General features: G+C 40.2%; 1 protein-coding gene and 1 long non-coding RNA gene across 4 annotated transcripts in view; one reads left to right on the plus strand and one right to left on the minus strand.

Annotated features, from left to right (window-relative positions):
• Positions 1–9,635, minus strand: part of LOC135115186 (uncharacterized) — a 41,604-nt gene extending 31,969 nt beyond the window's left edge. The window contains exon 1 of the long non-coding RNA XR_010275844.1: positions 9,603–9,635. This is a non-coding gene — a long non-coding RNA (uncharacterized LOC135115186). The remainder of the gene's footprint in view (positions 1–9,602) is intronic.
• A 547-nt stretch (positions 9,636–10,182) lies between these two features.
• LOC135115183 (ankyrin-1-like) overlaps positions 10,183–23,259 on the plus strand; it is a 123,579-nt gene continuing 110,502 nt past the window's right edge. The window contains exons 1-3 of one of the 3 annotated variants that reach the window (XM_064031686.1): positions 10,183–10,358; positions 10,495–10,617; positions 12,760–12,899. In XM_064031686.1, the coding sequence (XP_063887756.1) occupies positions 12,867–12,899 (33 nt within the window). In that variant the 5' untranslated portion in view covers positions 10,183–10,358; positions 10,495–10,617; positions 12,760–12,866. The other 2 variants (XM_064031688.1, XM_064031687.1) reach the window with 2 other exon arrangements.

Below are 23,259 nucleotides of genomic sequence, written 5' to 3' on the forward strand. Positions count from 1 at the left end.
AGTTACAGAGAGAAGGATAGAAACCGTAGGAGGGTAGTTTGGAAATCAAAGCTTTGTGCCAGACTCTATCAAAGGCTTTTGATATGTCCAAGGCAACAGCAAAAGTTTCACCAAAGTCTCTAAAAGAGGATGACCAAGACTCAGTAAGGAAAGCCAGAAGATCACCAGTCGAGCGGCCTTGACGGAACCCATACTGGCGATCAGATAGAAGGTTGTGAAGTGATAGATGTTTAAGAATCTTCCTGTTGAGGATAGATTCAAAAACTTTAGATAAGCAGGAAATTAAAGCAATAGGACGGTAGTTTGAGGGATTAGAGCGGTCACCCTTTTTAGGAACAGGTTGAATGTAGGCAAACTTCCAGCAAGAAGGAAAGGTAGATGTTGACAGACAGAGCTGAAAGAGTTTGACTAGGCAAGGTGCAAGCACGGAGGCACAGTTTCGGAGAACAATAGGAGGGACCCCATCAGGTCCATAAGCCTTCTGAGGGTTTAGGCCAGCGAGGGCATGGAAAACATCATTACGAAGAATTTTAATACGAGGCATGAAGTAGTCAGAGGGTGGAGGAGAGGGAGGAACAAGCCCAGAATCGTCCAAGGTAGAGTTTTTAGCAAAGGTTTGAGCAAAGAGTTCAGCTTTAGAAATAGATGTGATAGCAGTGGTGCCATCTGGTTGAAGTAGAGGAGGGAAAGAAGAAGAAGCAAAGTTATTGGAGATATTTTTGGCTAGATGCCAGAAATCACGAGGGGAGTTAGATCTTGAAAGGTTTTGACATTTTCTGTTAATGAAGGAGTTTTTGGCTAGTTGGAGAACAGACTTGGCATGGTTCCGGGCAGAAATATAAAGTGCATGAGATTCTGGTGAAGGAAGGCTTAAGTACCTTTTGTGGGCCACCTCTCTATCATGTATAGCACGAGAACAAGCTGTGTTAAACCAAGGTTTAGAAGGTTTAGGACGAGAAAAAGAGTGAGGAATGTACGCCTCCATGCCAGACACTATCACCTCTGTTATGCGCTCAGCACACAAAGACGGGTCTCTGACACGGAAGCAGTAGTCATTCCAAGGAAAATCAGCAAAATACCGCCTCAGGTCCCCCCAACTAGCAGAGGCAAAACGCCAGAGGCACCTTCGCTTAGGGGGATCCTGAGGAGGGATTGGAGTGATAGGACAAGATAAAGATATGAGATTGTGATCGGAGGAGCCCAACGGAGAAGAAAGGGTGACAGCATAAGCAGAAGGATTAGAGGTCAGGAAAAGGTCAAGAATGTTGGGCGTATCTCCAAGACGGTCAGGAATACGAGTAGGGTGTTGCACCAATTGCTCTAGGTCATGGAGGATAGCAAAGTTGTAGGCTAGTTCACCAGGATGGTCAGTGAAGGGAGAGGAAAGCCAAAGCTGGTGGTGAACATTGATGTCTCCAAGAATGGAGATCTCTGCAAAAGGGAAGAGGGTCAGAATGTGCTCCACTTTGGAAGTTAAGTAGTCAAAGAATTTCTTATAGTCAGAGGAGTTAGGAGAGAGGTATACAGCACAGATAAATTTAGTATGAGAATGACTCTGTAGTCGTAGCCAGATGGTGGAAAACTCGGAAGATTCAAGAGCGTGGGCACGAGAGCAGGTTAAGTCATTGCGCACATAAACGCAGCATCCAGCTTTGGATCGAAAATGAGGATAGAGAAAGTAGGAGGGAACAGAAAAGGGGCTACTGTCAGTTGCCTCAGACACCTGAGTTTCAGTGAGGAAAAGAAGATGAGGTTTAGAAGAGGAGAGGTGGTGTTCTACAGATTGAAAATTAGATCTTAGACCGCGAATGTTGCAGAAGTTAATGAAGAAAAAGTTGAGGGGGGTGTCAAGACACTTAGGGTCGTCGACGGAAAGGCAGTCCGACCTGGGGACATTTATGGTCCCCTCCCCAGATGGGGACTCCCGAGGCTGGTGTAGGAGTCGCCATGATTTTAAAATTTTTGGAGTGAAGGGTGTGTGTGTTATTAGGTGCTTGTAGTTTTGTGTGGAGGAAGAGAGTTGTCTTTAGAGGGCAGGCTGTGACTACCCCCTTGTGTTGTGAGACACAAAGGGAAACGTTCAGTCTTAAAAAATTCTCAGTTATATTGTGTGTGTATGTGTGTGTCAGTGTGCGTAACTGTAATAGTCATAATAATAGTAATCATAATCATAATAATAATAATAATAATAATAATAATAATAATAATATTATTATTATTATTATTATTATTATTATTATTTTATATTTTTTGTTACTTTCTACTATAAACTTAAACCTAAACTTTTTTTCTTTTTATCATATATATATATATATATATATATATATATATATATATATATATATATATATATATATATATATATATATATATATATATTTTTTTTTTTATTTATTTATTTTTTTTTTACTTTCTATTCTACACTTAAAACTTTTTTTTATTTTCATTTTTTCTTTTATTTATTTTTTTTTTCATTTTATCTTATTTTCTTCTTTACTTTGTCCTCTAAACTTCTAAAGCCCCCATGGACGTTACGACCGCAGATCAGGTTCCGTTCTAATTCCGTTCAGTTCCAACCTCAGCGTTGCCCACAAATGTTCAGTGTTCCTTCATTTTTCCCGAGATATGATAGAATATGGATATGGCCTCTTTACTAAGCGATGAGAATATCGACTGTGCTCCTGGACCCTTCGCTGTGGGATATATCACAGCAGGAGTACAGAAAACCAAGCGACCAAATAAAAAAAAGGTTCAAAGAAGAAAAGTGAATTGCCTCCTGGCTGCATGGAACTTCACCCCTACTTCATGCATTCTACAATTTTCTGAAGTTCTCTTCGGAAGCAACCCCTGAATTCCTTTATTTATTTATTTATTTATTTACTTATTTATTTTATTTTATTTTCTTAATGCTTTCGCTGTAATCTTTACTTTTCTCCTTCCATAGACAAGGTTGTTCTTCATAAATTTCAATGACATCGACACAAACGTTCTTTCCGGAAGCAGTTCCTGAGGTTATTTACTTATTTTCTTAGCAACACAGTCTTGACTGACCGTTGCATCCTTTTCCTGAAATGGCTCTCATAAAATGCTATATGCTGCATTTGTTTTACCTTTGTCTCTATAATCTCTTCTCACCTTCCGTAGATAATGTAGTTCTTTATGAAGTTCCATGAAATCGGCACAGAACTCAGTATCTGAGGACGTCGCCGTCATCTTCTCCCTATGAAGGTTACTTCATCACTGAACTAGATCGTACGACAATGCCACAGACGTTCACACTTGCGGTCGCCTGAACTGAAACAGAAGCCAGGAACCTGGTGGCGGCAGGTTCCGATCGGGCCGCTGACTCCGTCCACTTTTGGTCTTACGATCCTTCAATACACTGTGAGATTTGCTTACGATTCCGGCAGCCGGATCCGAATGTCGTAATATCTTAAGAAAATCTTAACTTAAACCTTGATTTTTTTTTTTTTTTACTATTTTCTTATATTTTTTTCTTTTTATTTGGTTTTTGTTAAATTTTCTTTTTTTCTTTTTTTTTCTGATAACTTTTTCTTAACTTATAACTAGTACTTTTTTGTATTTTCTTTTTTCTTTTTTTTTTTCCTTCATTTTCCCTCTACATTTCCCTTCACATTGGCGCCTCAGTATGTGCCTTTGTGACGCCGCAGTAGCAAGAACGCGCAGAGCATGGTTGGATTACTCTCGTGCCTGCTCCAGTCCTTACTATGCTCCTCACCTTCCACCTCCGCCGTCTCTGCTTCGTCACTCCCTTCCTTCTTATACTCTTTGTTGTTGCAGTCTTCTCCTTCATCCAGAGTCCAGTAATTCTCTTCACGATAACTACCCAGCAGTTCCCTCCATTCATCTTCATTCTTGGATCCACACCCTTCTTCTGTTCGTTCCTTGTTTAGACTCATCGTTCCTTCACCTTCGTCCATCACGTCATTGACCCACGAGGCCTCCATGCTGTCCGTCTCGTTTTCCATCCGTGCCATCTCCGCCTTGAGAGCTGCCAGCTCCGAGGCACAGCTCTTCTACTCCTTCAACAACACATCCGTCTCCTTCACCAGCGTGCATTCCGTCGACAGAATGTCCACGTAGATGTCCATCACCGTCGGCGGCTTCACTGGCAGGGGCTCCAAGGCCTGCATGAGACCCCAGGACGGCAGCACGCAGTTGGGACACTTAAAAGTTCTTCCAACCCATGAAACCTTGCCCTCCGCCATTCCTTTCCCTTCATTGCTTTCATTCTTGTGTTGTTTTGTCTCGTCTGCCTGCTGCTCTTAACATTCTTTCTTGTTCTCACTCTCAATGTTGATGCCAAACACAAAGTCTTCCTTCTTTCCTCGCCCCAACCGCCGCAGGAAGTCCGCCACCGTGGTGAGGGTGACGACCTTCCCTCGGTTGTGTTTCATGACAATCTTCACCACAGCCTCTATTGACCGTTGGCGCGCTCTCAGCAGGCGGCAAGGAGGTGTACTTCTGCCGCGTGGTGAAGGTCTCTTCCCAGTGGAAGTTGAATGCCGCCACTTACTTGTAGGAGACGCAAGGCACGCAGCGCCACAACCATCCAAACTTTTGTACCTCTACTTTCACCTAGATGGGCGTGGTGTGTGGGGCACCGGCGGCCTCCACCACACACGCCGCGTATCTCCCTGTTGTCTGTACTCACGATTTTCATTTTGTCTGTCTTCTCTGTTATCTGTATCACTTAGGGGGGTATAATAATAATAATAATAATAATAATAATAATAATAATAATAATAATAATAATAATAATAATAATAATTTTAGTTATAATATATATATATATATATATATATATATATATATATATATATATATATATATATATATATATATATATATATATATATACATATATATATATATATATATATATATATATATATATATATATATATATATATATATATATATATATATATATATATATATATATATATATAATATTTTTTTTTTTTAGAATCGTTCCATTTTGTGATGTCAATCCTTCAATAACCTGGTTAAGACTTTAATGATATTGTAGAAACCATGACAACTATCCTCTCTTCTTCAATAATACTCAATTGTTCCCCTCTACACTGAACATCCTCGGTCTGCCCTTTACTTATAATCTGAACAGGAAATTTCACATCTTATCTCTAGCTAAAGCAACTTCTATGAAGTTAGGTGTTCTGAGACGTTTCCGCCAGTTTTTCTCACCCCCCCCACCCCCTACCTGCTAACTCTGTACAAGGACCTTATCCATCCATGTATGGAGTATGGTTCTGTTACGAGGGCAAGGAAATATTTGTTTACTCTGTTTAAATCTGGCGGGCTGGGTGGGCATGTCAGGGAGTGGTGAATTGTGTAGGAGACAGACTGACAGAGGGGACGCCGTGATGTCTAGCTTCCTCAGGCGCCTTGCCCGGCCTTCTGCTTCGCTTTTGTGCCCTATCTCCGCAGTTGTGACCCATGTGTATACATGTGCTGAGAGATACTGACTGTAGTAAGCAACAGTGAATGTGGTGGTAGCCTGTGACCTGTGATGTAGGGGTAAAACTGTGTTAAGTGGTGGCGTCCACCCCTTTCAAAGCTTTATGCCCCGACCTGCCCCCGGTACTTGAACTTGTACGTGAGTGGTTTCCGTCAATATAAAGCAGCAGAGGACTCCAGTGTTTGCTTGCATCCTTCCCCTGACCAAAATCGAGAAAGTGTGGACAGCTATAGGATCGTCCACTGCCATAATATCATCAGGACGCCTGGGTCGGGAGGGTGGTCGACACCGCCCCATACTAATCACCGTGGCGTCAAGGAATGACCGCGATTCTGTGCTGGAGCGTGCCAAGCACTTAAAGGATGCCGGCGATGTGTATAAAAGGATCTTCATTAAGAAGGATACACACCCAGCGGTAAGAGAAGAATGAAAGCGGCTAAAGGATGTTGAAAAAAGAGAGAAAGAAAGACCTGAAAATGTCGGTTGTAATATCTATATGGACTATAAAGAACGGCAGCTATATAAGGACGGACAAGTGATTGACAGATTTAGTTTGATGGGTTTTTAGGAAGACCACGACATCCTCCTGTGAAATCTATTAAGGTATTGTCGTGGAATATTAATGCTGTTCGAACTAAGCTGGAAAAACCAGAGGTGCAAATTTTATTTTTACAATACGATATTGTGAGCTTGAGTGAAATCAAAACTGAAATGAGTGTGTCTTTGCCCGGCTATGTAACCTTCAGATGTACTAATAGTGCTGTAGCCCACCGAGGTGGCACCATAGTGCTGATTAAGAATTATCTAACTCGATATATTAGTAATGTATATTGCAACACAGATGATCAAGTGTGGTTAAAACTAAGATGTATTCCAAGTGTCACTTTTGTTTTTTGCTATATTGCGACTCTGAATATTTCACCCACCATGCATTTTCAGCTATCCAAGAAAAACTCCAGACTGACGACAAGTGCATTATTATGGGGGACATGAATGCTAGATTTGGAGAGTATGTCCGTGAGTTACCAGCACTTAGTGACATTCCTAACGCTCACATGTATGAATATCCTACTATTTCTGATAATATACCTACTCCAAATGAAAATGCATTTGTGTTATCTACGTTGTGTGTGGATAACAGGTTACTGTATTGAACAACCTGCTGACCCCTGTTTACCACTATAAGGGTAATATGACATACCATAAAAGGAGAAATTGGATGTCAGAATTAGATGTATGTTTGGTGTCACATGACGTGGTAAATATTATAGAATCCTTTTGTGTGCATCAAGAAAACTGTTTCCCCTCAGATCATGCTCCCATTAGTATTGAAGTAAATGTTCCTGTAATTAGTCTGGACAATGTTTACCGCCGCGCGTGTCACCTTGGTGCGCACGCCTGATTCGAATCCTTAGAACATGATTCGAGGGTGCGCAGACCTGTAGGATTTACTTGTATTGATAGAAATTTATTCACAGATAATGTGCACAATCTTGATATATTAAGGTTTCATGACATGACTGACATCAATGAATGCGCTGAAAGCTTAGCCAACACACTGTACGACTGTGCCAAGTCAAGCCGCTGTCGCGGTGAGAGGGTGCGAGGTGGCGGCAGTATGCTCACTCGCTGGCAACGACTATTAGAAGACCGGGACGATAGGCGGGTGTGGCAGGCCATCATTTGGAGAGGAAACCTACATGATAGTGTTCAGGCAGATATTAAGCCTTCTGATGAGGAATTTAAACTTTATTATAACAATTTAATGAATGTTCCCACACCCGACCTGGCAGATGAGTGCCGTGACGCTCAAGTAATGATACCGGTGTTGGATGACCCGAATTCTCCCGCTGAGGTCACGGCTCAGATTGCTAAGATTAATGCAAATAAGGCTTGCGGTCCTGACGGCATAGCTCCTGGGATTTTTAAGTTGCTTCCAGCCCAGTGGATAATGTTTGTCACTTCACTTTTTAACACAATATTTACTACTGCCCAATACCCTACAAGTTGGAATCGCGCAAAGTTTTTTACCATTTTTAAGAGCGGGGATCGGAAAGACACTAAAAATTGTAGGGGCATTAGCGTCACAAACAGTATCTCGAAGTTGTTCGATATGGTGTTGTGCGCAAGGCTAGAGCAGTGGCTCAAACCATATCGTGAGCAGGCAGGCGCACAGAGTGGTCGTGAGTGTATGGAACATATTGTAACCTTACGTCTCCACACGGACTTTGCCAGAAGAAGAAAGAAAAAAATATTTCTTACTTTTATCGATTTTAGGAAAGTGTATGATTTACTGCCAAGACATATATTAATAAGAATTCTAATGTGCCTTGGGTGTGGGATGGTGATGCTGAGTGTCGTCTGTGCCATGTACAGTATGACAGAGTATCATTGGCACCGCTATGTTCGTGGCCACAATCGGGGTCCACCAGGGCTCTCCCACATCCTGTGTTATTTATTATATGTGTAAATGATTTTATTAAGCTTATTAAGGATAACTGTAATGGTGATGGCTTCTTGAAATGGTTACACATACTTATTCTAATGGATGACACTGTTCTTTTGTCAGCTACCAGAGAAAGAATGATTCAAAAATTGTCTCTTATGAATAAGTTTTGTGATGATTACGGAATGGAAGTCAATGAGGCAGAAACAAAATTTTTTGTGATAAATGGCACGATCGAGGACAAAGATACTGTATGCATAGGTGACCTGAAGGTGGAGCCGTATAGCCAGTACATGTACCTAGGGTCACCCTTCACTGCTGATGAGTTCGTGTCGTCGTCAGTGAAGGCCCACGCCACTGCTAAAATGGCTCATGTCACGAAATTTATATCGTTCCTAAAGAAAAATAATGATATTCCATTCCATGTCAAAAAACGAGTGTTTGAAGCCTGCGTAATGTCAGCTATACTGTATGGGTGTGAGTCCTGGCTGAACGCTGACTTGAGACCAGTTATGAAATTCTATAATTGGGCATTAAAATATTTATTCTGAGTACGATTATCTACATGTAATGATGTATGTTATACCGAGTCTGGTTGTCCCCCATTGCCCGCTTTAGTAAAGAGTAGACAGAAAAACTTCTTTGGTAAGATGTGGAACGAGAGGTCGTCAATGGAAGATGACCCCTTGGTTCTCTCTGTAAAAACTGTTATGGAAAGTCAATATACGACACGTAATTACGTCAGTGATTTGTTGTATGCCAACACTGACGACATATGTGAGGGAGTTAATGAGCTGAAAGCAAATCTCCTTGATTTCAACCTCTTGCAGACGAATTGTATATGTAATGCCACCCCCCTCCTCCGGTTCCCCCCTCCTCCCTCCTCCTCACCGGTCCGATCAGAGCTCTAATGAGACGAGGCAAAGATCTTCACGGTGAAGAAGAAAAAATAAGAAGAGGAAGAGAGAAGAGGTGAAGCACACACACAAGAAAAAAAAAAAACACATTTTTGATTGGTAATGGTTCTCGCCTTCATCGTCATGGCCAGAGGGTAGGGAGAGGTTAATTATCACACAGTACCTACAGTGTGGCTTTATTATGAGGAACGAAAAATATAAAAATAGCAAAAATAATTAAATGAATAATACTGATGGGATTCTTTGGGTTGACTTACCCACTATGACACTTTATCGAGTGGTTAATCTAGAAAAAAAAAAAAGGCACTTGAAATTCTGGTATGGCATATACACTTATACTCCGTTACTTAACACTACGAATACACAAGAAAATAATTACTTTTATAACTTCTCAAGAGTACCATTGATTCTGGGCACCGTTATATCCCTAAATAGCGTCACAGCCTTCATCCATCACTTCTCTACGGCAATAATATTGCTCACAACACATTCACAGTAGACTATATTTGACTAAAGAAACATTACATGGCTAACACTTTCCCAAGACTCTGTGGCCTGTCTCCACGTGGGACCAACACCGGCTATTTTATCTGTTGCCAGAGGGAAGGGAGACGCCATTCTGTCAACACGTACAGTCACTATATCTTCACTAGAGACATGAATAATAAACATGAACACAGTAATATTCACTTCTAAATAAAAGAAAAATCAAATATTTCAGAGCTACGAGACCCACCTGTTGCCAGAGGGAAGGGAGACGCCATTCTATGCTCTCCCCTTCAACACCCACCCCCAGGCCTCTGAAGTTATTGGAACCTTAGCTAGTTCTCTCTCTCTCTTCTTTCACAAATAATTTTACTGAACCGTGAGTTTAAATAAAAATGCAGGAATAATTGGCTAGCAAGGTGAACATATAGGCTGGACATTAGTTGAAGTTAATAATTGAATTCTAAATTACTAACATATTTTATAAGCTAGGGAATGACACCTTATGAGTTACTGGTAGGCTGACGCAACATGATGTAATCCTATTATTCGTATTACCACTGATTAGAGAAAACAACAGTTGAAATAAGTAAAGACTATTTATAACAAATGTTTCAAGACTTCTAAATCACTCCCACGAATACACGCCTTATAAATATACTTTTTCATATAATCACTAAACCTTTAATTACCGCTATTATCATCCTCTTCACCGCAAGCTACAAAAGAAAACAATTATTGGGGAGACTCAAAGAAACACAGAAATAATAAAAAGGAGCGTTACATATATAAAGATATAAACCCTAGTTTGTCAGTTCACTCTGTGTATAGTACGAAATGTAACGTCAGTGAGCACCATGGTGTTGCCTTCACTCGGTTCCTTCTGTATTTCCTTCTGTATTTCCACCTTCCTATGACTTGAATTCCTTCAAGAGAGAGGTTTCAAGACACATATCCTTCAATTTTTGACTACCGCTTTGGACCCTTTTCTGGGACTGGCATCTAAGTATGTTTTTTTTTCTTTTAATTGGATTTTTGTTGCCCTTGGCCAGTGTCCCTCCTACATAAAAAAAAAAAAAAAAACATACATACATACATACATTCATTCACTTCTACATACCTGGTCCCTTTGTTATCTACAGGTGTCAGTCATGCAGTTCCTTCAATTGTGGACCTTTCTCATACGCCTACGCCACCCATGCCTAAAGTGCCCACCTCGCCTGCAGGGACTAGGCAGAATGGTGTCACGAGTGCAGGAGTAAAAGGTATATATATTGTGCGGTCAGTAAATATTTGGAGAAAGGTTATTGTCAAGGAGGGATAGAAAACACTGGAGGCGAGTGGAGGTATATGAGTGAAGTGGGTGTGCTGTCTGGGAGAGATGTTGTCTTGGAAAACTGAAGCTACATTGGGTTTAAGGTAAATTTTTTAGATTTTCATCATAATCCCCCTGTATCTAGCCGGAAGGTGCGCCCTCCTCTCTCCCCAGGGATACTAATCAGACCTAACCTAACCGGGTAAATCTCCAGTTTCCTTACAAACTCCATATGGTTGACGAAAGTTATTTTTTTGATAAGCTTTGATGCGTTTTTAAATAATCTGCCATCACTTTCAGTTGCAGATCACTGTTTTCAGTTTTTACCCTCCTACCATCGTAAGGAACAGCGCAATTTACAACAAAATTTATTGTAAATTAGTCAAAAAGCATCAAAATTTGTCAAGAAACAAGTAATTTTGTCCTTGTAAGTACCATTAGTAACTTATCAACACTATGTAGTTCACAGTTTAGACTAATTGCTCACAATAGCAATACTGATAAAGATGTGATAAATAAAAAAAAAATTCATTGGTGGCATTACAATAAGTTTTCGACACATATTTGGAGTTCTTAACCTAACTTACCCAAACCAAATCCAACTTAACTAAACCAAACCTAACCAATCCAAACCAAATCAAATTTAACCTAACCAAACCATACCATACCATACCTGATCTACCTACCTAACTAATCTAATCTAAAATCTTACCTTATTCAGAAACAAAAAGATAATAAATTTTCAGAAATTGCAGATGGCATTAGTATTAATTTGCAACACTATATATGGGGTTGAAAATAGCACAAGAAGTTCTAGCCAGTGAGATATGTCATGAAAGTAGAAGTGAATATGTAGTTATTCTGAAATAATATCCCTAATGTAATCTTACTAAGATAGGGGGCTGCACCGCTCTTGACCCCCCTTCAGGGATTCGTTCAGCTCATTAATTTCACTGCTGATCCTTACATTGTACAGATCATGATATGAAAGAGGATAAATTTTTACTTTACACCAGTCATTCCCTACACTGGTGATTTTGCTTTTTTTCCTGTTTGTTTTTATATGATTCACATGAATTTGGGACTCATTTTTATTGGAAATGCATAAATTTCCTGTTCTTCCCTCTCATCCCACACTTTTTTCCCTAACCTAACTAACCTAAACTAACCTAACCTAGTAACATGCATACCTTATTAGTCTTCATTGATGCTGGAGTCATGTACTGGAGATAAGTGAAGAGTGGTAAGGTGCAAATTTTATATGCATATGAGGCAAATGAAATATGATTGGAGCTTTAAATATTAGTGTTTAAGAAGTTTGGTAGATGGCAGCTCTGCTGACTGTGAAGACAGGTTCACCATGACAGCTAAATTATAACTGGAAAATTCCTATCTTGAAAACTATTAGCTTATGACAGAAAGACTATAGAAGAAATATGTCTCATAAAAGTCTCAGTTATTATAAAAACCGGTCAAGAAAACTGAGCTAAGTGACTGTATGAAATCCAATAATATAAAAAAAAAGCACCACATTTTGCTGAGAAATGAAGTGTCTGGGAATAAGTAAGGAAAGGTTATTTTTGTAATCCCCATGAGAGAGAGCAAGCTTGGTCAACACAAGGATGCAACTAAGATGAACTGCTACTGTGCAAATGTGAGCTATGTTGAAACATGGCCTGCAACTAAAGAGATAAGATGATAAGATGAGCAGGATGTTGAGATGTATGGAGGATATTAGGAGAGCAGACTGGATAGCAAGATGATGGAAAAGTGTGGAGCAGATGTGCAATAAATAAGGAACTGAGCCATAAACCTATAAGAGGAAATTTGCATAAATAAAATAATGAAGATAATGGTGACTCCTGAGCACTTTCAAGCTATCATTTCAGTATATGATGTGCACCTTTTCCTTCCTTAAATCATCCCTGCCCTTGCTAACCTTTCCGTGTGTTTCCTCCACTTCTGTTTCAAGAAGTCATCTACCATAAACATTCTGGAGACACTAAACAGACATCACCCTTTGATTACACTTTTCCTTATTACCTGTACCTTTATAATATAAAGAATAATTTTCTTTTCTTTCATATTTCAGAGTAAACAAGTTTCTACATATGAGCACAATGATGTGTATTTTGTCTGATTTGTGAATGTTTTCCTCCAATTCCTGCTCTGCACCACTACAGTCTGCCACACCACACCATGGATGCAACAGCTGGCATCCATGAAGAGGAGGTAAGGAATCAAGTGTGTCACAAGTGTCATCATGATTTATATTCTTATAAGAGGTCTGTATTAAGAGTTTTGTATTTTTGTGGGATTGAGTTTAGCTCATTGTGTCTTAACCCTTTCCCTGCAATCTACAAGAAAGAAGGGGATAAAAAAGATGATTTTGCAATTTCTAGGTAGTACAGTGTTTGGAAGTGGCTGTTGAACAAGAAAAGATGTGTCAGAATGGTTAGTAATTGAGGAAAGATGTGCCAAACAGCAGTGGAATGGTTAAAATTAGATTATCATATTTTGTGAAATTTATACATACTGTTTGCACACACCACCTCCTCAAACAATGTATTCCATTGATCTGTTCCTTTCCTGAGATAACTGTACTTTTGCACATCCTTATCTCCTGTTATCTTGTTAATTTTCCTGCTGCGACCTCTCCATGCTTAGTTTTTTTGATTGACAGGTTTTCCATATATATCTTTTCTTTGTTCTTAATCTTTTTGTACACCATACTCATGTTTATATATATATATATAAATCACAATAGCAATACTGATAAAGATGTGATAAATATATCACATATATATATATCACATATATATATATATATATATATATATATATATATATATATATATATATATATATATATATATATTATATATATATATATATATGAATTTTTTTTTCTTTTTTTTTTTTTTTAATTCTGAGACTTGGCACCTGTCTTGTTTCTGCTCTTTGTAATTTTTCATAATTTTTTTAAATGTGTATTCCACACCAGTGCTGCATGTTCCAGTGTGAATCCAGTAAGAGATATTATTTTATCATATCTCCATCTATATATGTGAAGGCCACTCACATATTTGTTAACAATGCATACATATTTCTCACATTTCATTTGTGTGATTCTCTAGTGTTAGTTTCTGATTTATGATTAACAAATATCTTTCTTTGCTTTTTTAAAGATTTTATTACCTTGCCTATTGTTCACAGGAACATTTGGCTAATCACCTTCCTCCTTTATCATTTATATTTATTTCATGTTTCACATGTGATGCTTTTTAGCAATGTTAGTTACTAGGAATAATGTCTTGCATGCTGAAAACAACTGTGATTGTGAGTACTGTGTACGTTATAGATGGGGTTGAAACTTATTATTATTTTTTTTTTTAAGGGAAAAATTTATTCTGGATATGAATTTCCAGAATATGAATTGCCTGCTTGAACTATTTAAATTTATGTTCAAACATTTTTGCTGTATGACCATACAATCTTAGATTTTTTCCTTTTCAGTTATTCCATCATTCCACAGTTTATTCCACTTACACAGTCACTCATACCACATCTCTCATGCTAATTTTTCATTGCTCTTACCCTCCACACACCTCCCTTGAATAACTCATTTCCATATGACACACTCGTGCACTTTTCCTCATCTAAGTCTTTTTTTTTTTTTTTTTTTTTTTTTTTTTATGTAGGAAGGATACTGGCCAAGGGCAACAAAAATCTAATAAAAAAAAATGCCCACTGAAATGCCAGTCCCTAAAAGGGTCAAAGCAGTGGTCAAAAATTGGTGGATAAGTGTCTTGAAACCTCCCTCTTGAAGGAATTCAAGTCATAGGAAGGTGGAAATACAGAAGCAGGCAAGGAGTTCCAGAGTTTACCAGAGAAAGCGATGAATGATTGAGAATACTGGTTAACTCTTGCGTTAGAGAGGTGGACAGAATAGGAGTGAGAGAAAGAAGAAAGTCTTGTGCAGATTTAGGAGAAGAACAGTGACCGTCTACCACAGCAGCAATAGAACGGTCAGAAAGGAAACTTGAGATGAAGTTACAGAGAGAAGGATAGAAACCGTAGGAGGGTAGTTTGGAAATCAAAGCTTTGTGCCAGACTCTATCAAAGGCTTTTGATATGTCCAAGGCAACAGCAAAAGTTTCACCAAAGTCTCTAAAAGAGGATGACCAAGACTCAGTAAGGAAAGCCAGAAGATCACCAGTAGAGCGGCCTTGACGGAACCCATACTGGCGATCAGATAGAAGGTTGTGAAGTGATAGATGTTTAAGAATCTTCCTGTTGAGGATAGATTCAAAAACTTTAGATAAGCAGGAAATTAAAGCAATAGGACGGTAGTTTGAGGGATTAGAGCGGTCACCCTTTTTAGGAACAGGTTGAATGTAGGCAAACTTCCAGCAAGAAGGAAAGGTAGATGTTGACAGACAGAGCTGAAAGAGTTTGACTAGGCAAGGTGCAAGCACGGAGGCACAGTTTCGGAGAACAATAGGAGGGACCCCATCAGGTCCATAAGCCTTCTGAGGGTTTAGGCCAGCGAGGGCATGGAAAACATCATTACGAAGAATTTTAATACGAGGCATGAAGTAGTCAGAGGGTGGAGGAGAGGGAGGAACAAGCCCAGAATCGTCCAAGGTAGAGTTTTTAGCAAAGGTTTGAGCAAAGAGTTCAGCTTTAGAAATAGATGTGATAGCAGTGGTGCCATCTGGTTGAAGTAGAGGAGGGAAAGAAGAAGAAGCAAAGTTATTGGAGATATTTTTGGCTAGATGCCAGAAATCACGAGGGGAGTTAGATCTTGAAAGGTTTTGACATTTTCTGTTAATGAAAGAGTTTTTGGCTAGTTGGAGAACAGACTTGGCATGGTTCCGGGCAGAAATATAAAGTGCATGAGATTCTGGTGAAGGAAGGCTTAAGTACCTTTTGTGGGCCACCTCTCTATCATGTATAGCACGAGAACAAGCTGTGTTAAACCAAGGTTTAGAAGGTTTAGGACGAGAAAAAGAGTGAGGAATGTACGCCTCCATGCCAGACACTATCACCTCTGTTATGCGCTCAGCACACAAAGACGGGTCTCTGACACGGAAGCAGTAGTCATTCCAAGGAAAATCAGCAAAATACCGCCTCAGGTCCCCCCAACTAGCAGAGGCAAAACGCCAGAGGCACCTTCGCTTAGGGGGATCCTGAGGAGGGATTGGAGTGATAGGACAAGATAAAGATATGAGATTGTGATCGGAGGAGCCCAACGGAGAAGAAAGGGTGACAGCATAAGCAGAAGGATTAGAGGTCAGGAAAAGGTCAAGAATGTTGGGCGTATCTCCAAGACGGTCAGGAATACGAGTAGGGTGTTGCACCAATTGCTCTAGGTCATGGAGGATAGCAAAGTTGTAGGCTAGTTCACCAGGATGGTCAGTGAAGGGAGAGGAAAGCCAAAGCTGGTGGTGAACATTGAAGTCTCCAAGAATGGAGATCTCTGCAAAAGGGAAGAGGGTCAGAATGTGCTCCACTTTGGAAGTTAAGTAGTCAAAGAATTTCTTATAGTCAGAGGAGTTAGGAGAGAGGTATACAGCACAGATAAATTTAGTATGAGAATGACTCTGTAGTCGTAGCCAGATGGTGGAAAACTCGGAAGATTCAAGAGCGTGGGCACGAGAGCAGGTTAAGTCATTGCGCACATAAACGCAGCATCCAGCTTTGGATCGAAAATGAGGATAGAGAAAGTAGGAGGGAACAGAAAAGGGGCTACTGTCAGTTGCCTCAGACACCTGAGTTTCAGTGAGGAAAAGAAGATGAGGTTTAGAAGAGGAGAGGTGGTGTTCTACAGATTGAAAATTAGATCTTAGACCGCGAATGTTGCAGAAGTTAATGAAGAAAAAGTTGAGGGGGGTGTCAATGATCTATGATCAATACATTCATTTTAGGAGGAGGATACTATTCCTTAAACCTCTCTTTTTTTTCTTTTTTTTTTTTCCATTCATAGACACATTTCTCCCTTTCATGACTCTTGCAGGTGATCCTATGACATACCAACCTTTCACAATCCTCTCTCTTATCTCCTTCCATCTCACCGTGTGCCTAGCACTGTTCCCAGATACTTAAACTCACTTTCATTTCTCACTTCTCATGACCACCTCACACCTTCCTTCAGCTGGTGCATTCAGTTTACAAAGTATCTTAAAGTAACACATCTCCCTTTCAGTCTATATTAGGAAGAGTGTCATTTGCAAAATGGACTTGGTACTACAGCTTACCCTTCTCCATTTAGTTTCAACCTTGTGTCAGAAATATATTACCAACAGGGAAATTAATTGATGGACATTGTTGCCAATTCAAGTTTAGCAACTCACCATATTAATGGGTAAACCAGCAAGGATCTGGGACCAAACAGATCCAAACTCCTGGACTCAAAGCTTTATGAGCCTGCTCCAGATGCGGCACAGGCAGTCACACTCAAGGAGTCACTGTTACACTCCAGCTACCACTCAAAGCAGTTGCTCTGCTCTACTAAGCCAAATACTTGAGGTGGACTTTCTGCCTAAGATTCCAGTTAAGTACTCTGACCAGTTTCAGGCATGTTCACTGTTAGGTACTTAGATAAGCCTAGGTTTTTTCCTATACATAGTAAACTCACTATAATAACACCAAATTGCCAAAGAGGTCCTTCGAACCAGATCCCTGCCATTGCCTCTGCCCACAGAATGGCAGTCCACTCATTAATTCAGAGTATAATACATCTGACAACAATGTGATGGTTTTGATGCTTCACACTTTACAAATACAAGTCTTGTTTGGTCCTAGTATCAATTAATCTAGTACTCCGATTAGTGTTAGCATCCTCCTGAAAAATGTAAAATAAAGGATCTAAAAAAGCTAAAAATTAATCAGAGGGGGGTCTCAAGGCAAGCATCACTGCCATTAGCAAAGATCTCCAAACATTCATTCATGCTACTAGCATGCATGAATTAGAAGTCAAGCAAATAACAGTAAAGAATACATTAGGTATTATCAAAAACAACAATGAAAAAATTTATTTCTTAGACTAGGTTAATCTGCAGTAGGCTGTGGTAGAGGATATCAAATATGAAGAAGAAATTAATAAAATCCTTTTCAGATGAAAAGTCACACAAGAAACTCAAAAATGAGAAAACAAAGAAATACCATTTAAACTTTCTAAACTAAATTTGCCCACTTTTAATGGCAAACTGACAAGGTGGCTAGAGGTTTGGGACATGTATGAATGTTCCATTCACCAAAACGAAGATCTGACATATCCAAAATCTCACCTGCCTTGACCCTATCGCCCGTAGCCTTCCTGGATTTTCTCTCTTCTTGATCAGTGGGTCGTTAAGTATGTGTGAACATCACTGGATAAACAATATTCTGAGGATTGCCTTGTGGCAAAAGGCCCAACATATCATACAGCACCACCCTGTCTGATTACCTTTATTGTAATACATACTACATGCAATGTTGGCTATTATTTCCGAACATCATTGCTCATTATCTGCTTTCTCCACATCACTATTGGTGCTTCACATCAGATGGAGATATTCTGCACACACATACACACAAGAACATAAGAAATATGGGAAGCTGCAAGAAGCGACCAAGCTTACACATGGCAGTCCCTGTTACATGTGGCAGTCCCTGAATTACACGTGGTTACACATTACACGTGGCAGTCCCTGTACACACACACACATACACATATACACACAGCGAGACAAATGGGTGGGTGTCTTAATGTGTAGCCCCTGTTCACTTAGCAGCAAGTAGGTACAGGATGTAACCCGAGAGATTGTGACCTCATTGTCCTGGTGTTTTTTTTTTTTTTTTTTTTATGTAGGAAGGATACTGGCCAAGGGCAACAAAAATCTAATAAAAAAAAAATGCCCACTGAAATGCCAGTCCCTAAAAGGGTCAAAGCAGTGGTCAAAAATTGGTGGATAAGTGTCTTGAAACCTCCCTCTTGAAGGAATTCAAGTCATAGGAAGGTGGAAATACAGAAGCAGGCAAGGAGTTCCAGAGTTTACCAGAGAAAGGGATGAATGATTGAGAATACTGGTTAACTCTTGTGTTAGAGAGGTGGACAGAATAGGAGTGAGAGAAAGAAGAAAGTCTTGTGCAGCGAGGCCGCGGAAGGAGGGGAGGCATGCAGTTAGCAAGATCAGAAGAGCAGTTAGCATGAAAATAGCGGTAGAAGACAGCTAGAGATGCAACATTGCGGCGGTGAGAGAGAGGCTGAAGACAGTCAGTTAGAGGAGAGGAGTTGATGAGACGAAAAGCTTTTGATTCCACCCTGTCTAGAACAGCAGTATGAGTGGAACCCCCCCAGACATGTGAAGCATACTCCATACATGGACGGATAAGGCCCTTGTACAGAGTTAGCAGCTGGGGGGGTGAGAAAAACTGGCGGAGACGTCTCAGAACACCTAACTTCATAGAAGCTGTTTTAGCTAGAGATGAGATGTGAAGATTCCAGTTCAGATTATAAGTAAAGGACAGACCGAGGATGTTCAGTGTAGAAGAGGGGGACAGTTGAGTGTCATTGAAGAAGAGGGGATAGTTGTCTGGAAGATTGTGTCGAGTTGATAGATGGAGGAATTGAGTTTTTGAGGCATTGAACAATACCAAGTTTGCTCTGCCCCAATCAGAAATTTTAGAAAGATCAGAAATCAGGCGTTCTGTGGCTTCCATGCGTGATATGTTTACCTCCTGAAGGGTTGGACGTCTATGAAAAGACGTGGAAAAGTGCAGGGTGGTATCATCAGCATAGGAGTGGATAGGACAAGAAGTTTGGTTTAGAAGATCATTAATGAATAATAAGAAGAGAGTGGGTGACAGGACAGAACCCTGAGGAACACCACTGTTAATAGATTTAGGAGAAGAACAGTGACCGTCTACCACAGCAGCAATAGAACGGTCAGAAAGGAAACTTGAGATGAAGTTACAGAGAGAAGGATAGAAACCGTAGGAGGGTAGTTTGGAAATCAAAGCTTTGTGCCAGACTCTATCAAAGGCTTTTGATATGTCCAAGGCAACAGCTAAAGTTTCACCAAAGTCTCTAAAAGAGGATGACCAAGACTCAGTAAGGAAAGCCAGAAGATCACCAGTAGAGCGGCCTTGACGGAACCCATACTGGTGATCAGATAGAAGGTTGTGAAGTGATAGATGTTTAAGAATCTTCCTGTTGAGGATAGATTCAAAAACTTTAGATAAGCAGGTAATTAAAGCAATAGGACGGTAGTTTGAGGGATTAGAGCGGTCACCCTTTTTAGGAACAGGTTGAATGTAGGCAAACTTCAAGCAAGAAGGAAAGGTAGATGTTGACAGACAGAGCTGAAAGAGTTTGACTAGGCAAGGTGCAAGCACGGAGGCACAGTTTCGGAGAACAATAGGAGGGACCCCATCAGGTCCATAAGCCTTCTGAGGGTTTAGGCCAGCGAGGGCATGGAAAACATCATTACGAAGAATTTTAATACGAGGCATGAAGTAGTCAGAGGGTGGAGGAGAGGGAGGAACAAGCCCAGAATCGTCCAAGGTAGAGTTTTTAGCAAAGGTTTGAGCAAAGAGTTCAGCTTTAGAAATAGATGTGATAGCAGTGGTGCCATCTGGTTGAAGTAGAGGAGGGAAAGAAGAAGAAGTAAAGTTATTGGAGATATTTTTGGCTAGATGCCAGAAATCACGAGGGGAGTTAGATCTTGAAAGGTTTTGACATTTTCTGTTAATGAAGGAGTTTTTGGCTAGTTGGAGAACAGACTTGGCATGGTTCCGGGCAGAAATATAAAGTGCATGAGATTCTGGTGATGGAAGGCTTAAGTACCTTTTGTGGGCCACCTCTCTTTTATGTAAGGAGGAGGCAGTAGACACCTGCCGAAACGATAATTACTCCCAGTGAGGTCTAAAGCACTGTTCAGGGGGTGCTGTGAACTTATCATTAAACCCAGCTGTGACCTCACTGAACGTTTCCCTTTGTGTCTCACAACACAAGGGGGTAGTCACAGCCTGCCCTCTAAAGACAACTCTCTTCCTCCACACAAAACTACAAGCACCTAATAACACACACACCCTTCACTCAAAAAAAAAAAATTTTTTAAATCATGGCGACTCCTACACCAGCCTCGGAGTCCCCATCTGGGGAGGGGACCATAAATGTCCCCAGGTCGGTCTGCCTTTCCGTCGACGACCCTAAGTGTCTTGACACCCCCCTCAACTTTTTCTTCATTAACTTCTGCAACATTCGCGGTCTAAGATCTAATTTTCAATCTGTAGAACACCACCTCTCCTCTTCTAAACCTCATCTTCTTTTCCTCACTGAAACTCAGGTGTCTGAGGCAACTGACAGTAGCCGCTTTTCTGTTCCCTCCTACTTTCTCTATCCTCATTTTTGATCCAAAGCTGGATGCTGCGTTTATGTGCGCAATGACTTAACCTGCTCTCGTGCCCACGCTCTTGAATCTTCCGAGTTTTCCACCATCTGGCTACGACTACAGAGTCATTCTCATACTAAATTTATCTGTGCTGTATACCTCTCTCCTAACTCCTCTGACTATAAGAAATTCTTTGACTACTTAACTTCCAAAGTGGAGCACATTCTGACCCTCTTCCCTTTTGCAGAGATCTCCATTCTTGGAGACTTCAATGTTCACCACCAGCTTTGGCTTTCCTCTCCCTTCACTGACCATCCTGGTGAACTAGCCTACAACTTTGCTATCCTCCATGACCTAGAGCAATTGGTGCAACACCCTACTCGTATTCCTGACCGTCTTGGAGATACGCCCAACATTCTTGACCTTTTCCTGACCTCTAATCCTTCTGCTTATGCTGTCACCCTTTCTTCTCCGTTGGGCTCCTCCGATCACAATCTCATATCTTTATCTTGTCCTATCACTCCAATCCCTCCTCAGGATCCCCCTAAGCGAAGGTGCCTCTGGCGTTTTGCCTCTGCTAGTTGGGGGGACCTGAGGCGGTATTTTGCTGATTTTCCTTGGAATGACTACTGCTTCCGTGTCAGAGACCCGTCTTTGTGTGCTGAGCGCATAACAATCTCTCTAATAAAAGATGTGTGGTGTGTCAGTGGTCTCAGTCCTACCCAAAGATCTGTCACTATGAGCTATAAGCTCTTTCTGTAAGGGAACGGCTGGCTGGGTGATCAGCAGATGACCATAGGTGAATCACACACACACACACACACACACACACACACACACACACACATGATAAAAGACACAGTGAACTGGACAGAGAAAGTGCTAAGGGATGATAAATTGATCATGATAGGAGACTTTAACTGTAAGGAGGTGTGTTGGGAACAGTGGTACATGGAGGGAACAGAATCATCTTGGGAAAATAAATTATTACAGCTGGCAATGGATAATATATTAACTCAATGGATAAAAGGAGATACAAGATTTGGAAAAGATGGAGAAACATCAAGACTAAATCTGTTATTTAGTAAGGAACCAGAAGGAATTGAGAATGTTCACATAGGGTGTCTGTTAGCCAAAAGTGACCATGCTACCATAGAATTCAGTATAAATGAGGAAATAGAGAATCAAAGAAATGAACACCATGCTGGGAGATTAAACTACTGTAAGGCAGACTTTGATAACATGAAGTTTTTTCAAGAGGAGAGATGGGATAGATTCCATAAGGCTACAGGGATCCAAGAGAAGTATGATGAATTTCTTAAAATATATAAAGAAGGTGAAAAAAAGTTTGTGCCTAAAAAGCAGACAATAATAGCTGGTAAAAAAGAGTGGTTTAATAAAAGATGTGAAGCAGCAAGAAGGATGAAAAAGGATACATGGCAAAAATTAAGGAAAAAGTAAAAGAATTAACCTGTGGAATAATTACAAACAAGCAAGGAATGATTACATGAAGATCCTGAGGGATGAACAAAGACAGTTTGAAAAGATATAATAGACAGGTATAAACATGAGCCGAAACTCTTCTATAGATATGTGAATGGTAAACTGAAAAGCAAAGTGAGTATAGGAAAGCTAATGGTTGATGGAGTGGTTTATAAAGACCTGAAAGAGATGGCAGAAGTGGTCAATAAGAGCTTTAAGGAAGTTTTTACAAAGGAAAAGGAATTTATAAGGCCATTGTGCACACCTGAAAATGGAAAAATAGAGGAATTTCAAGTAACAAAAGAGGAAGTTCATGAAATCATCAAAATGTTAGAAGTGAGAAAGGCCACAGGACCGGATGGAGTGTTGGGATGGGTAATAAAAGAATGCAGTAACCAGCTTAGTGATAAATTACATACCATCATATGTACCTCTATTAATGAAGGAATAGTTCCACAGGATTAGAAAAGGGTAAACATTGTACCCATATTTAAAGGAGGAGACACACAAGACCCACTAAATTATAGACCAGTTTTGCTGACCAGTGTGGTTGCAAAAATATGTGAAAGGATAATAAAAAACAAATGGACCAAGTTTTTGGAAGATAAGGACATTCTCACAACTTGTCAATTTGGCTTTAGAAAAGGGAGATCTTGTGTCACTCTTCATTAACAGGAAGTGTCAAAACCTCTCAAGATCTAACTCCCCTCATGACTTCTGGCATCTAGCCA

The sequence above is a fragment of the Scylla paramamosain genome, chromosome 29, assembly GCF_035594125.1.
Source record: "Scylla paramamosain isolate STU-SP2022 chromosome 29, ASM3559412v1, whole genome shotgun sequence".
Taxonomy (NCBI): Eukaryota; Metazoa; Arthropoda; class Malacostraca; order Decapoda; family Portunidae; genus Scylla; species Scylla paramamosain.